The sequence below is a fragment of the Lichenostomus cassidix genome, chromosome 3 (genome assembly GCF_008360975.1).
Source record: "Lichenostomus cassidix isolate B80296 chromosome 3, HeHo_3.0, whole genome shotgun sequence".
Taxonomy (NCBI): domain Eukaryota; kingdom Metazoa; phylum Chordata; class Aves; order Passeriformes; family Meliphagidae; genus Lichenostomus; species Lichenostomus cassidix.
The window spans coordinates 111,678,076-111,694,547 of NC_139483.1; the positions used below are offsets into that span (position 1 = coordinate 111,678,076).

Here is a 16,472-nt window from a genome sequence, read left to right on the forward strand (position 1 = left end):
AATGAGCTTCGGGAGAATTCCTGAATAATGAAGAATTCCAGAAGCTCTGGAATGAGCATCGGAAGAATTTCTGGAAAACTGAGAATTCCAGAAGCTCTGGAATGAGAATTGGGAGAATTCCTGGAAAAAGGGGAATTCCAGAACCTTTGGAACGAACATTGGGAGAATTCCTGGAAAACTGAGAATTCCAGAAGCTCTGGAATGAGCATCGGGAGAATTCCTGGAAAATGGGGAATTCCAGAACCTCTGGAATGAGCTTCGGGAGAATTCCTGGAAAATGGGGAATTCCAGAACCTCTGGAATGAGCATCAGGAGAATTCCCAGAAAACGGGAAAAGGGAGAATTCCCGGAAGGCACCAATTGGGATTCCCAGAATTCCCTGGATCCGGGGGTGGATAATCCCATGGAAAACCCTTGGAATGTGAGGAGGGAATGACCTCGGAGCCGGGCAGGGAGGAGATATCCCAAAAAAATTCCCTCTTATCTCCCTGTTCCCAACGACTCCAAGGGTTTAACCCCATCCTGGCCAAAGCGACGGGAAAAGCAGGAGAACTCAGGGATGGAAAACAAATGTAGTTTAATCAAATGAATGAGAGGTTTTTGGAAAAATAGGGAAACAATCCCAGGATATTGGGAAGTTCTCCTGGTGGGATTGGGAATGGTGGCTCCACCTCCCAGTGCTCCATCCCAGTGCTCCCAGTGCTCCATCCCAGTGCTCCATCCCAGTGCTCCCAGTGCTCCATCCCAGTGCTCCCAGTGCTCCATCCCAGTGCTCCCAGTGCTCCATCCCAGTGCCAGCCTGGCTGGATTTCCTGGGAAAAGCTGTTGGAATTTCCCTGGCTGAGCAGGAGCCTGAGGTGGGCTTAGGCCTCAGCCTAAAACCTCAGAATAAAACCTGAGAATAGAACTTCAGCATAAAACCTCAGAATAGAACTTCAGAATAGAACCTGAGAATAGAACTTCAGCCTAAAATCTCAGAATAAAACTTCAGAAAATAGAACTTCAGCATAAAACCTCAGCATAAAACTTCAGCCTAAAACCTCAGAATAGAACCTCGGAATAAAACTTCAGCCTAAAACTTCAGTGTAAAAAGTCAGAATAGAACTTCAGTATAAAAACTCAGAATAAAATCTCAGAATAGAACTTCAGTATAAAGCCTTAGCCTAAAACTTCAGTATAAAAACTCAGCATAAAACTTCAGCCTAAAACCTCAGAATAAAACTTCAGCCTAAAACTTCAGTGTAAAAACTCAGAACAGAACTTCAAAATAAAAGAAGTTCAGAACTTCGGAATGAAACTCAGAACAGAACTTCAGAATGAAACAGAACAAAACCTCAGAATAAAATTTCACCCTAAAACTTCAGTATAAAACCTCAGAACAGAACTTCAGCCTAAAACCTCAGAATAAATCTTCACCCTAAAACTTCACCCTAAAACCTCAGCCTAAAACCTCACTTGGCCCTAAACACCCCTCAGTCCTGATTTACAGTTTGCATAGCTCTGAAAGGGAACAAATGCTGCCAAAACCTCCCCCAGTCTGACCCAAACCCCCTCAGTCCTGAGGAAAAGCTTCACCAGATCTAAAAGCTCCAAATCTGGTTTAAAACCTCCCTCAGTCCTGCCTGAAAGTCCCTCAGTCCTGAGGAAAAGCTTGACCAGCTCTAAAAGATCCAAATCTGGTTTAAAACTTCCCTCAGTCCTGCCTGAAACCTCCCCCAGTCCTAAAACCTCCCCCAGTCCTGCCTAGAATTCCCTCAGTCCTGAGGAAAACCTTGACCAGATCTAAAAGCTCCCAAATTCTGCCTAAAAGCTCTCTTAAGCCCCAAACCCTTCCCAGGCCTCAAACCTCGCTCAGTCCCACCTGGTTCCTCAGTTTGGTGTAAAACCTCTTCCAGTCCCACCTCAATCCCCAAGTCCAGCCTAAACGCCCCCAGCGGCCTCACAGATCCATCCAATCCCAATCTCAATCCCAATCCCAGTCCCAATCCCAATCCCAGTCCCAGTCCCAATCCCAATCTCAATCCCAATCCCCATCCTGCATCCAACTGGAGTGCAGCCTCAGAAATCCATCCAATCCCAATCCCAATCCCAATCCCGGATCCTACTGAAGCACTGCATCACAGCAGCTCCAGATCCATCCCATCTCATCCCGATCCTGGATCCATCCCATTCCCAATCCCAGTCCCACTGGAGCACAACCTCATGGCAGCTCCAGATCCATCCCAATCCCAGTCCCAGTCCCAGTAACAATCCCAATCCCACTCCCAGGGTCCTACTGGAGCACAGCCTCATGGATCAATCCCAATCCCAATCCCAATCCCACTGGAGTGCAGCCTTAGGGCAGCTCTTGATCAATCCCATCCCATCCCATCCCATCCCATCCCATCCCATCCCAATCCCATCCCATCCCACTCCTGTCCCATCCCATCCCATCCCCAGATCCATCCTATCCCATCAAATCCCAATCCCAATCCCAATCCCATCCCATCCCATCCCATCCCATCCCAATCCCATCCCAATCCTATCCCATCCTATCCCATCCCATCCAATCCCATCCCAATCCTGGATCCTACTAGAGCACAGCCTCACGGATCCATCCCAATCCCATCCCAACCCCAGACCCTACAGGAGCGCGGCCGCCAGCCGATCCCGATATTCCGGCCGCATCACCTCCATCCCGCCCAGCCAGGAGAGCTCGTTCTCCCCGGCACGCTCCTCTCCGCCAGATTCCCAGCGCAACTCCAAGGGCAGGCCGGGAACGCAGCGCAGCGCGCTCAGCTCCGCCCGGTCGATCCAGGGGGATCGGCTCGCCGCCAGGATCAGCGGGAGCATCCCGGCCCAGCCCTCCCCAGCGTTCCGTGCCACCTCGATCAGACACTTGGCAGCCTCAACCTCGCGGGGCTCGGAAGGCTCCAGGCGGCTCCAGAAATCCCGCAGCGGCGCCCGGCGGAGCGAGTCCCACATCCAGGTGGGCACCGGCGGCAGAGCCACGGAGCTGACCTTCCCGAAACGCCCGAAAACTTCCCGGGATAACGTCAGGGTGACCTCGGGCTCGGCCAGCTGGCGCAGCGGGAAGGCGTCCAGCCACCCCGACAGCGCGTCCTGCACCACCAGCAGAGCGCGGAATCCCTCGCGGGTGTGGGGAAGGGCGCTGGACGGCGTGATCCGGAGGCGGGACCAGGGGCCCTCCGCCCGCTGCGGGGTCCGATCGGGATCATCGGGATTGTTGGTCTCCCGGCACCGCGGGCAGCTGCGCACCCAGCGCTCCACATCCGCCCAGTCGCCTTCCCAGCGTTCCACTCTGCGCACCCTGGCCAGGGTCTCCTCCACACCCTCGTGCCGCAGGTGGCACCGGGCGATGATTTCCTGCCTCTCGTGCTTGGACGGCTCCCAGATTTTCTGGCTGTTCCTGGCCCGGCCGGCCATGGCTTTGGCCCTGGCGATCGCCATCATGTCCCAGTCCCTCTCCTCCCTGTCCCTCTTCCCCGCCATTCCCACGTTCCGGATGTAGAGCATTCCCGGGAAGCCGCGGAGCCAGCGCCACACGCTGCCGCTCCCGCCCTGCTCCCTGTCCATCCTCGCCAGCCGCTGCTCCAGGTGTGGGCGGTTGGGATAAAGGTACAGCGGGGAGGAGCTCCGGTGCTTCTCCAGAATCCCCTGGAGAGCCTCCAGCTCTGCCTCCTCCTTCGAATTGCGCCGGGAAACTCCCAGCAGCCACCGCTCCTCCATGCTGACCGCGGCAAAGCCGACGGACGATCCCTGCTCCACGGCCAGGAACCACACGTTGGCTTTGGGAGTGTGGGGAGGCAGCTGCCGGAGACGGGGAGCATCCAGGGTCGCCACCATCAGGTGTTGGAAACGGTACCCCTGCGGGGGCTTGGTGGTCAGGAGCAGCGTCCATTGCTCCGGGAGCCGGGAGCCGTCGGAGCCGAACGGATCGCCGCGGACGAGGTAATTCCCGCTGGGATCCTGGATCACAACCGGAGCCGGCCCCGTGAAGGCCTGGAAAGCCTGGACAGCCCGGACAGCCTCCTGACAGCCCAGGTCCTGCCGGCCGGCGCTCCAGCTCGGGCCGGGCATGCTGTGGGAACAAAACCGCACTGGGAGCAGAGCTCCCTGCCGCTCCTGCAGCAGCGCGGCTCCCGCCGTCTCGTCGTGCAGCGAGATGCGGATGAGGAAAGGCCGCGATTTGTCGGCGAACCGCAGCACGGGAGCTTTCTGCAGGGCTCCCTGCAGCTGCTGCAGCTGCTGCCTCTGCTGCCAGCCCCATTCCCAGTCGCAGCCCTGCTCCCCCATCAGGAGCCGCAGCGGCCGCTCCAGCTCGCTGTAGTTGGGAATGAAACCCCGCCAGCTGTTGAACTTCCTGAGGACGGACCTGAGCCTGCGAACATCCCAGTAGCCAGGATTGTCGCACTCCTGGCAGATCTCGTCCACCTTCTCCTCGGGAATGCGCCAGCCCGCCGCTCCGACGGAATAACCCAGGTAATTCACCTCGGGCTGCACCAGCTGCGCCTTCCACGGCCCCACTTTGAAGCCGGTGCTCTGGATCAGCTCCAGGACCTTCCGGGTTCGGTATTCCGCCTGCCGCCGGCTCTTCCCGGTGATCAGGATGTCGTCGGAGTAGTGGAAAACACCGCGGGCGGCGCTGGGCTCCAGCCGGGCCAGCATCGCGGCCACACGGTGGTGGACGATGGAGCCGGAGCCGTGGAATGTCGGCGGCAGCCGCGCGAACTGGAACTGCTGGCCGCGGAAGGTGAAGGCGAAGCGGGGCCGGCAGCTGTGGGCCAAGGGAACGGCCAGGCAGGCGCTGCACAAATCCAGCACGGAGAAGAAGCGGCTGCGGGGGCTGATGGACGCCATGATGGCGGTGCGGTCCAGCCGTGCCGGGGGTCCCACCGGAGTGGCCTCGTTGAGGGCTTTGCAGTGCAGCGTCAGGCGCCAGCCGCGCCCGTTGCGTTTCGGCTGGAGGATTAAGGGGTTGTTGGAGGCAGAGAAGCTTTCCTCCACGATTCCCTCAGCCAGGTATTCCTGCAGCAACTCCTCCATCTGCTCTTCCACGCGGCGACGTTTGCGCCACTGCTCCTGGAACGGCACCGCGTCGCCGTCCAGCAGCTCCTCCTGGGCCAGCCGCCCGCAGTCCAGCGCATGGCGCGCCCAGGCCGCCGGGAATTCCTGCTGCAGGGCCACAGAAAGCTGGATCAGGTAGATTTCTGGGTGAACAAATTCCTCATCCTCCTCCTCATCCTGCTCTGAGTCCTCCCCGCTCTCCACATTCCCACAGACCTTCAGCATGCCGAGGAAGATATGGTCATTCCCAGAGTCATTCCCGTGGATGGAGACATCGGGAACGCCGAGCTGCAGGTCCTGGCTGGCACTGGATCTCTGCTCCGGATGGACGCTCGGAATTCCCGGCTCCACCCGGACCTTGCGGATGTGCATGGAAGGAATGTCCTCCTCCTCATCCTGCTCTGAGTCCTCCTCGCTCTCCACATTCCCACAGACCTTCAGCATGCTGAGGAAGACATGGTCATTCCCGGCGTCATTCCCGTGGATGGAGACATCGGGAACGCCGAGCTGCAGGTCCTGGCCAGCTCCAGATCCCTGCTCCTGACAGACTCCCGGGATTGCCGGTTCCGCAGGGTAGCTCTCGGTGGGTTTCTCCAGGATCAGCTGTGCCAGCCGGGCTGCCAGCGCTGCCGTGGATTCTCCTTCCAGCCCTACCATGTCCTGGCCCAGCTGGCACAGCCTTTCCCAGAGCAACCTCCGCCGCTCTGTTCCCGACGTTCCCGCTGTTCCCGCTGCCGACAGGGGTTTCATCTCCTGTCCATCCCCTCCAGGGGCAGCGGCAGTGTCCGTGTGCCCACGGCATTCCGGGCTTTGGGAAGAGCCGCCAGATTGTCCCTCCTGATCCTGACAGCTCCCAGCCTGGAGCAGGGGCTGAGGCTGACCCGTCCCTTCCCTCGGCACATTTCCATTCCGGACTCTGCTCGGCACTGGCGGCTTTTCCCGAACTTCCTTCCCGAGCTGTTGGATCTTGCTGGGAGTGTTCTCCACCTGCAGCTTTTCCCGCTGGATTTCAGCATTCCGGCAGCTCCGTGGCTCTTTCCCATCTGCCTGGACACACCTGGGGTCACCTCCCGGCATCTCCGCGGTTCCTCGGGAATTACGGATCCCATCCCAGCTCCACGGCTTGGCCTCGCTCAGCTCCCAGGGCCACCGGTGCCGGGAGAACAGGGAGAACTTTTTCCCCGCATCCGGATCCGAACCCGTCAGCCACCGGAACGTTCCCGGCGAGTCCTTGCGAGAGCGCAGCCCACGGAAAATCCCGCAATCCCTGGATTTGGGGAGATCCTCCTTCCGCCCCTTCCTCCACAGCGGGAAGCACGGCATGGCTCCGGAAAGCGGGAGGAGAACGGGGTGACTTCACCTCACCGGGGCTCAGTGCGTCCTCGGGGTGTCCCAGGAATTCCGGCAGCCCCAGGAGTGTCCCAGAGGTGTCCCAAGAGTGTCCCAGGAGTGTCCCAGGAGTGTCCCAGAGGTGTCCCAGAGGTGTCCCAGGAGTGTCCCAGGAGTGTCCCAGAGGTGTCCCAGAGGTGTCCCGGGAATTCCAGCAGTCCCAGGAGTGTCCCAGAGGTGTCCCAGGAATTCCAGCAGTCCCAGGAGTGTCCCAGGAGTGTCCCAGAGGTGTCCCAGAGGCGTCCCAGGAATTCCAGCAGTCCCAGGAGTGTCCCAGAGGTGTCCCAGGAATTCCAGCAGTCCCAGGAGTGTCCCAGAGGTGTCCCAGAGGTGTCCCGGGAATTCCAGCAGTCCCAGGAGCAGCAGCCCAACAGTTCGGTGCTCAGAAGAGGAAGTTGGGGAGGAAGAAGCTCTGGGCTCCTTCCGGGGCGGAAGAAGCTCCGAGGTCACTGCCCCGATGTCACAACCCGGATGTCACAACCCCGAGGTCACAACCCCGAGGTCACAACCCTGAGGTCACAGCCCCGAGGTCACAGCCGATTCCAGGGAATGTTTCTGGATCCAGAGGTGTCTCCAGGAGCTGCGGGAGCAGAGTCGGGAATGAACCCCCGGGAAAGGGGAGGAGAGCCAACCCCCCTCCCCCACCGCAGAGCTGCATCCCGAATTTCCAACCCCCCCGGAGTGGGGCTGAGACCCCCCTGGGGAACTCCCCGGGATCTTTTCCGGAGGGGAAACGAACCCCCCGGGGAAAGGCGTGTCCTGCAAAACGCTGGGAAAACGTGTCCTGACATGTCCTGACATGTCCTGACAGAGCCCTGGGGAGTGCCATCCCGGGGTCCTGCACCATTCCCGGGGTCCTGCACCATTCCCGGGGTCCTGCACCCATTTCTGGGGTCCCACACCACTCCCGGGGTCCCACAGCCCCCCCCGAGTGTCCCACACCATTTCTGGGGTCTCGCAGTCACTCCCGGGGTCCCACATTCATTTTCGGAGTCCCACACTCACTCCTGGGGTCCCACACTCATTTATGGGGTCCCTCCCCCATTCCCGGGGTCCCACACTCACTCCTGGGGTCCCACACTCATTCCCGGGATCCCTGCCCCCCAGTTCCGGGGTCCCACACTAATTCCCGGGGGTCCCACATTCATTCCCGGCGTCCCGCAGCCTCCCGAGTGTCCCTCCCACATTCCCGGCGTCCCACACTCATTTCTGGGGTCCTAACACTCATCCCGGGACCCCACACTCACTCCCGGGGTCCCACAGCCTGGCTGAGTGTCTCTCCCCCAGTTCCGGGGTCCCGCAGTCATTTATGGGGTTCCACACTCATTCCCGGGGTCCCACAGTCCCCCCGAGTGTCCCTCCCCCATTCCCGGGGTCCCACACTCACTCTCGGGGTCCCACATCCATTTCTGGGGTCCTGCAGCTCCCCCCGAGTGTCCCACACTCACTCTCGGGGTCCCGCACCATTCCCGGGGGTCCCACAGTCACTCCCGTGGTCCCACATTCATTTCCGGGGTCCCACATTCCCCATTTTTAGGGTCCCTCCCCCATTTCCGGGGTCCCTCCCCCATTTTTAGGGTCCCTCCCCCATTTCCGGGGTCCCTTCTCCATTTTTAGGGTTCCACACTCATTTTTAAGGTCCCACATTCCCCATTTTCGGGGTTCCACCCCATTTCCGGGGTCCCACATTCCCCATTTTTGGAGTCCCTTCCCCATTTTTAGGGTCCCTCCCCCATTTCCGGGGTCCCACCCATTTTCGGGGTCCCTTCCCCATTTTTAGGGTCCCTCCCCCATTTTCGGGGTCCCTTCCCCATTTTTAGGGTCCCACATTCCCCATTTCCGGGGTCCCACATTCCCCATTTTTGGAGTCCCTTCCCCATTTTTAGGGTCCCTCCCCCATTTTCGGGGTCCCTTTCCTATTTCCGGGATACTTTCCCCATTTTTGGGGTCCCTTCCCCATTTTTGGGGTCCCTCCCCCATTTTTAAGGTCCCACACTCCCCATTTTTGGGGTCCCTCCCCCATTTTTAAGGTCCCACATTCCCCATTTTTAGGGTCCCTCCCCCATTTCCGGGGTCCCACACTCCCCATTTTCGGGGTCCCTTTCCCATTTTCAGGGTCCCTCCCCCATTTTCGGGGTCCCACATTCCCCATTTTTGGGGTCCCTTCCCCATTTTTAGGGTCCCACATTCCCCATTTTTGGGGTCCCTTCTCCATTTTTGGGGTCCCTCCCCATTTTCGGGGTCCCTCCCCCATTTTCGGGGTCCCACATTCCCCATTTTTGGTGTCCCTTCCCCATTTTTAGGGTCCCTCCCCCATTTTCGGGGTCCCACCCATTTTTGGGGTCCCTCCCCCATTTTTAAGGTCCCACACTCCCCATTTTTGGGGTCCCACCCCATTTTCGGGGTCCCACACTCCCCATTTTCGGGGTCCCTTCCCCATTTTCGGGGTCCCACACTCCCCATTTTTGGGGTCCCACCCCATTTTCGGGGTCCCTCCCCATTTCCGAGGTCCCTCACTCACTCCGGATATCCTGTTGGGAAATATCCCAGTTGAAAACAACTCGTGTGACTTTAGCCGGAGGGTTGGTTTGTCTCCACCCCGGAAAAAAGGGATTTTTGGGGTTTTTTTCAGGATTGAATTGTCCTGCCGGGTGAGGTGTGAGGAGCAGATCGACAGGCTGGGAGCGACCCGAAAATAAAGGGAAAAGATGAAGATAAAGTAAAGATAAAGGGTAAAGAGATAAAGGCAATCAGCAGAACATCGGCGGGACAGCGGGGGCGAAAAACATCTAAAAAACCATCTAAAAACAGCTAAAAAATCATCTAAAAACATCTAAAAAATCATCTTAAAACATCTAAAAAAATTATCTAAAACATCTAAAACAACCATCTAAAAACATCTAAAAAAATAATCTAAAAACATCAAAAAAATCATCTAAAAACATCTAAAAAATTATCTAAAAAATCTAAAAAACCATCTAAAAACATCTAAAACAACCATCTAAAAACATCTAAAAAATCATCTAAAAACATCTAAAAAGTTCTAAAAAATCATCTAAAGCACCTAAAAAATCATCTAAAAACATTTTAAAAAATCATCTAAAAACATTTTAAAAAATCACCTAAAAACATCTAAAAAACCATCTAAAAACATCTAAAAAACCATCTAAAAACATCTAAAAAACCATCTAAAAACATCTAAAAAATCATCTAAAAACATCTAAAAAGTTCTAAAAAATCATCTAAAGCACCTAAAAATCATCTAAAAACATTTTAAAAAATCATCTAAAAACATCTTAAAAAATCACCTAAAAACATCTAAAAAACCATCTAAAAACATTTAAAAAATCATCTAAAAACATCTTAAAAAATCACCTAAAAACATCTAAAAAACCATCTAAAAACATCTAAAACAACCATCTAAAAACATCTAAAAACGTCTAAAAAGATCTAAAAAATCATCTAAAGCACCTAAAAAAATCATCTAAAAACATTTTAAAAAATCATCTAAAAACATCTAAAAAACTATCTAAAACATCTAAAACACCATCTAAAAACATCTAAAAAAATAATCTAAAAACATCTAAAAAATCATCTAAAAACGTCTAAAAAGATCTAAAAAATCATCTAAAGCACCTAAAAAATCATCTAAAAACATTTAAAAAAATCATCTAAAAACATTTTTAAAAATCATCTAAAAACATTTTAAAAAATCATCTAAAAACATCCCAACCCCATTTCTGGGGTCCCGCATTCATTTCTGGGGTCACACAGTCAGTCCCAGGGTCCCACACTCATTTCGGGGGTCCCACGTTCATTCCCGGGGTCCTGCAGGTCCCCCGAGTTCCCTGCACCATTCCCGGGGTCCCACAGTCATTCCGGGGTCCCGCAGCCCCCCGAGTTTCCCTCTCCATTCCCGGGGTCTCTCCTCCATTCCCGGGACCCCGCACCAATCTCGGGACCCCACACTCCTTTCCGGGATCTCTCCCCCCCAGTTCCGGGGTCCCGCAGTCACTCCCGGGGTCTCACACGCATTTATGGGGTCCCACACTAATTTCGGGGGTCCCACATTCATTTATGGGGTCCCACAGTCATTTCTGGGGTCCCACAGCCCCCCCCGAGCGTCCCTCCCCTATTCCCGGGGTCTCGCACTCATTTATGGGGTCACACACTAATTTCCGGGGTCCTACAGTCATTTCTGGGGTCCCACAGCCCCCCCGAGTGTCCCTGCCCCATTCCCGGGGTCCCACGCCCCCCCTCCGAGTGTCTCTGCTCCCATTTCGGGTCCCAAACTCTCTCCCGGGGTCCCACACTCACTCCCTGGATCCCGACCCCATTCCCGGGGTCCCACACGCATTTCTGGGGTCCCACAGTCACCCCCGGGGTCACACAGCCACTCCCGAGATCGCACACTAATTCCCGGGGTCACACAGTCATTTATGGGGTCCTGCAGCCCCCCCGGGGGTCCCGCACCATTCCCGGGGTCCCGCAGTCACTCCCGGGGTCCCACACTCATTTCCGTGGTCCCATACTCATTTCTGGGGTCCCACAGTCATTTCTGGGGTCCCGCAGCGCCCCCCGAGCGTACCTCCCCTATTCCCGGGGTCTCACACTCATTTCTGGGGTCTCGCACTCATTTATGGGGTCACACAGTCATCCCCGGGGTCACACAGTCATCCCCGGGGTCACACAGTCATTTCTGGGGTCACACAGTGATTTATGGGGTCCCACAGCCCCCCCGAGTGTCCCTCCCCTATTCCCGGGGTCCCACAGTCATTTATGGGGTCCCACACTCATTTCTGGGGTCCCACAGTCATTCCCGGGGTCACACAGCCCCCCCCGAGTGTCCCTCCCCTACTTCCGGGGTCTCACACTAATTTCCGGGGTCCCACACTCATTCCTGGGATCCCTCCCAGTTTCGGGGTCCCACACTAATTTCGGGGGTCCCACATTCATTCCCGGGGTCCCACAGCCCCCCCGAGTGTCCCTCCCCTATTCCCGGGGTCTCACACTCATTTATGGGGTCCCACACTCATTCCCGGGATCCCACAGTCATTTCTGGGGTCCCACAGCCCCCCCGAGTGTCCCTGCCCCATTCCCGGGGTCCCACAGTCATTTCTGAGGTCCTGCAGCCCCCCGAGTGTCCCTTACCTGCCCCGGAATCCTCAGCCGGGCTGATCCCGATCCCGATCCCGGTGCAGATCCCGATTTTACCGATCCCGATATCGATCCCGATCCCTTTACCGATCCCGATTTTACCGATCCCGATATCGATCCCGATCCCTGTACCGATCCCGGTTTTACCGATCCCGATCCCGATTTTACCGATCCCGATCCCGGTCCCTGTACCGATCCCTATCCCGATCCCGGTGCAGATCCCGATCCCTGTACCGATCCCGATTTTACCGATCCCGATCCCGGTCCCGGTCCCTGTACCGATCCCTATCCCGATCCCGGTGCAGATCCCGATCCCTGTACCGATCCCGATTTTACCGATCCCGATCCCGGTCCCGGTCCCTGTACCGATCCCGATTTTACCGATCCCGATATCGATCCCGATCCCTGTACCGATCCCGGTTTTACCGATCCCGATCCCGATTTTACCGATCCCGATCCCGATTCCTGTACTGGTCCCAATTTTACCGATCCCGATCCCGATTCCTGTACCGATCTCGATCCCGGTTTTACCGATCCCTATCCCGATCCCGGTTCCTGTACCGATCCCGGTCCCTGTACCGATCCCGATCCCGATCCCTGTACCGATCCCGATCCCGATCCCTGTACCGATATCGATCCCGATCCCTGTACCGATATCGATCCCGATCCCGGTGCAGATCCCGATCCCGATCCCGGTCCCGATCCCGGTTTTACCGATCCCGGTCCCGCTGTGTCCCCGCGGTCCCCGGAGCGGTTCCCGGAGCGGTTCCCGGAGCGGTCCCGTTCCCCGGAGCCGTTCCCCCGAGCCGCCCCGCCCCCTGCCCTCCCCCAGCCCTCTCTCCCGTTCCCATTGTTCTCCGGACGGGAGTTAGCCATGGCCCGGGGGAGGACGGCTTGGGCCCCAGGGAATGGCGGGGGAGTTGGGCCTCAGTTTCCCTCTGGAATGCGGCAGCTCCAGGAAGGAATTTCGGGAGGTCTGGGAATATGGAGGAGTTGTGCCTCAGTTTCCCCTCTGGAATTCTGCATTTCCATGAACGACAGGGAATTTCGGGGGGATCCCAGGATATGGAGGCGCCGTGCCTCAGTTTCCCCTCTGGAATTCTGCAATTCCATGAAGGAATTTTGGGGGATCCCAGGACGTGGGGGATTTGTGCCTCAGTTTCCCCTCTGGAATGCAGCAGCTCCAGGAAGGAATTTCGAGGGGTCTCAGGAGGTATGGGGGGGTTGTGCCTCAGTTTCCCCTCTGGAATGCTGCATTTCCATGAACGACAGGGAATTTCGGGGGAATTCTGGGATGTGGAGGAGCTGTGCCTCAGTTTCCCCTGGATTGCTGCAGCTCCATGAAAAATTGGGAATTTCGGGGGATCCCAGGATATGGGTGGTTGTGCCTCAGTTTCCCCTCTGGAATGCTGCATTTCCATGAACGACAGGGAATTTCGGGGGGTCGCAGGAGGTATGGGAGTTGTGCCTCAGTTTCCCCTGGAATGCCACAATTCCATGAACGACAGGGAATTTCGGAGGGGGGGGGGAATCCCAGGATATGGAGGAGTTGTGCCTCAGTTTCCCCTCTGGAATGCTGCAGCTCCGTGAAGGAATTTCGGGGTATTCCGTGATATGAGGTGGTTGTGCCTCAGTTTCCCCTGGAATGCTGCAGTTCTGTGAAGGAGATGGAATTTCGGGGGATCCCAGGAGGTGTGGGATTTGTGCCTCAGTTTCCCCTCTGGAATGCCGCAGCTCCATTAAGGAATTTTGGGGGAATTCCGGGACATGGGATTTGTGCCTCAGTTTCCCCTGGAATGCTGCAGTTCCAGGAAAGAATTCCGGAGGGTTGCAGGATATGGAGGGGTTGTGCCTCAGTTTCCCCTCTGGAATGCGGCAGCTCCAGGAAAGAGAAGGAATTTCGGGGAATCTCAGGATATGGAGGGGCCCTGCCTCAGTTTCCCCTCTGGAATTCTGCAATTCCATGAAGGAATTTTGGGGGATCCCAGGATAAGGTGGATTTGTGCCTCAGTTTCCCCTGGAATGCTGCAGTTCCAGGAAGGAGAGGGAATTTCGGGGGATTCCAGGATATGGAGACGTTGTGCCTCAGTTTCCCCAGAAATGCTGCATTTCCATGAATGACAGGGAATTTCGGGGGATTCCAGGATGTGGAGGAGCTGTGCCTCAGTTTCCCCTGGAATGCTGCAGCTCCAGGAAGGAATTTCGGCAGGTTTCATGATATGGGGTGGTTGTGCCTCAGTTTCCCCAGAAATGCTGCAACTCCACTAGAGACAGGGAATTTCGGGGGGGATTCTGGGATATGGGGAGGTTGTGCCTCAGTTTCCTTTGGAATGCATCAGCTCCATGAAAAATTGGGAATTTCGGGGGGATCCCGGGATATGGAGGCGCCGTGCCTCAGTTTCCCCTCTGGAATGCTGTAATTCCATGAAGGAATTTCAAGGGATTCCAGGAAGGAATTTCGGGGCCATTCCGGGATATGGAGGAGTTGTGCCTCAGTTTCCCCTCTGGAATTCTGCAGCTCCAGGAACGAGAGGGAATTTGGGGGCGTTTCAGGATATGGGAGGCATCGTGCCTCAGTTTCCCCTGGAATCCTGCAACTCCATGAACGAGAGGGAATTTGGGGGGGGATCCCAGGAGGTGTGGGAATTGTGCCTCAGTTTCCCCTGGAATGTTGAAGCTCCATGAAAAATTGGGAATTTCGGGGGATTCCGGGATGTGGAGGAGTTGTGCCTCAGTTTCCCCTCTGGAATGCATCAGTTCCATGAACGACAGGGAATTTCAGGGGGTCGCAGGAGGTATGGGGGGGTTGTGCCTCAGTTTCCCCTCTGGAATGCTGCAACTCCGTAAATGACAAGGAATTTCGGGGGATTCCAGGATGTGGGGGATTTGTGCCTCAGTTTCCCCTCTGGAATGCCGCGGTTCCGTGAAGGAATTTCGGGGGATTCTAGGATATGGAGGAGTTGTGCCTCAGTTTCCCCTCTGGAATTCTGCAACTCCATAAACGAGAGGGAATTTCGGGGGGTCTCAGGAGGTGTGTGATTTGTGCCTCAGTTTCCCCTCTGGAATACTGCAATTCCATGAAGGACTTTTGGGCGATCCCAGGAGGTGTGGGATTTGTGCCTCAGTTTCCCCCCTGAAATGCTGTAGCTCCATGAAAAATCGGGAATTTCGGGGGGATTCCGGGATATGGAGGAGTTGTGCCTCAGTTTCCCCTCTGGAATGCTGCAATTCCAGGAAGAAGTGGGAATATCAGGGGATCCCAGGATATGGAGGCGCCGTGCCTCAGTTTCCCCTGGAATGCTGCAATTCCTTGAAAGAATTTCGGGGCAATTCTGGGATATGGGGATTTGTGCCTCAGTTTCCCCTGGAATGCATCAGTTCCATGAAAAATTGGGAATTTGAGGGGATTCCAGGATATGTGGGATTTGTGCCTCAGTTTCCCCTGGAATGCTGCAACTCCATGAAGGAATTTCAGGGGAATTCCGGGATGTGGGAGGCGCCGTGCCTCAGTTTCCCCAGAAATGCTGCAACTCCATGAACGAGAGGGAATTTCGGGGGATTCCGGGATATTGGGGTGTTGTGCCTCAGTTTCCCCTCTGGAATGCTGCATTACCATGTAAAAACAGGGAATTTCGGGGGATTCCAGGATGTGGGAGGAGTTGTGCCTCAGTTTCCCCTCTGGAATGCAGTAATTGCAGGAAGAAGTGGGAATCTGGATGGATCCCAGGAGGTGTGGGATTTGTGCCTCAGTTTCCCCTCTGGAATGCTGCAGCTCCAGGGAGGAATTCCGGGGGATTCTGGGATACGGAAGGGTTGTGCCTCAGTTTCCCCCAGGAATGCCGCAGCTCCAGGAAGGAATGTGCAACTCCCCCGGGTTTGGGAATTTCGGGAACGGCAGGGAGAACGGCGATGGAACAAATCCGAGCTCCTTTCCCAAAAAAATCCCCTTCGGAGCTTCGCAATTCCCATCCACCGGAATTCCTGCATCCGCAGCGCCAGGCGGATCCCCAATTTCCTCTTCCCCAAATCCCGAATTTCTTCTCCCCAATCCCCAATTTCTTCTTCCCCAATTTCTTCTCCCCAATCCCCAATTTCCTCTTCCCCAAATCCCCAATTTCTTCTTCCCCAATCCCGAATTTCTTCCCGAATTTCTTCTTCCCCAATCCCGAATTTCTTCCCGAATTTCTTCTTCCCCAATCCCGAATTTCTTCTTCCCCAAATCCCGAATTTCTTCTCCCCAATCCCGAATTTCTTCTCCCCAATCCCGAATTTCTTCTCCCCAATCCCGAATTTCTTCTCCCCCATCCCCAATTTCTTCTCACCAATCCCGATTTCTTCTTACAATTTCTTCCCCAAGATCCCACATTCTTCTCCCCCAATCCAATTTCTTCTTCCCCAAATCCAATTTCATTACTTCCCCAAAATCCGATTCATCTACCCCAATCCGAATTTCTTCCAGAATTTCTTCTCCCCAATCCCGGGATTTCCCTCCCTTCCATACCGGAGGAGAATTCCAAGGAAAAAGGGATTTCTGGGAGAGGCGGGATTGGGATGTTCCCAGAGATCCCAAAAAAAAAAAAAAAAATTCCAAGGAATTGTTTAGAGTGCAAATGTATCCGGGCAATTAATGGTTAATTCGTGTGGTTTTTATATATTTATTTTGAGGTCATTTGCATATTATTTACTAATTAACGACCATTTAATTGATAAATGGTTTATGTATTTATTTATATGTCATTGATAGGTTATTTTTGTATTATTTATTAATTAAGATTTAATTAGTCTGTTGTTTATATATTTATTTCTATGCTATTTATAGGTTATTTGCATATTACTTACTAATTAACGAACATGTAATT

At 55.1% G+C, this 16,472-nt stretch overlaps 1 protein-coding gene and 1 long non-coding RNA gene across 9 annotated transcripts; both read right to left on the reverse strand.

The window, feature by feature from the left end:
* Positions 1 to 726: 726 nt before the first annotated feature.
* On the reverse strand, positions 727 to 1,489 carry LOC146440512 (uncharacterized). 8 transcript variants are annotated; one of them, XR_014851181.1, is made up of 3 exons: positions 1,386 to 1,489; positions 1,015 to 1,248; positions 727 to 973 (listed from the first exon to the last, which is right to left on the reverse strand). It is a non-coding gene; the product is annotated as an uncharacterized LOC146440512 (long non-coding RNA). The 8 variants fall into 8 exon arrangements; XR_014851178.1 differs by having other exon boundaries at positions 1,373 to 1,474; XR_014851183.1 differs by having other exon boundaries at positions 1,106 to 1,248; positions 1,360 to 1,474.
* A 1,092-nt stretch (positions 1,490 to 2,581) lies between these two features.
* On the reverse strand, positions 2,582 to 6,984 carry LOC146440513 (uncharacterized). Its single transcript, XM_085057206.1, has one exon. It carries the CDS (start codon positions 6,388 to 6,390, stop codon positions 2,623 to 2,625), a length of 3,768 nt encoding a protein of 1,255 aa, XP_084913332.1. The 5' UTR covers positions 6,391 to 6,984; the 3' UTR covers positions 2,582 to 2,622.
* Between the last annotated feature and the right edge of the window lie 9,488 nt (positions 6,985 to 16,472).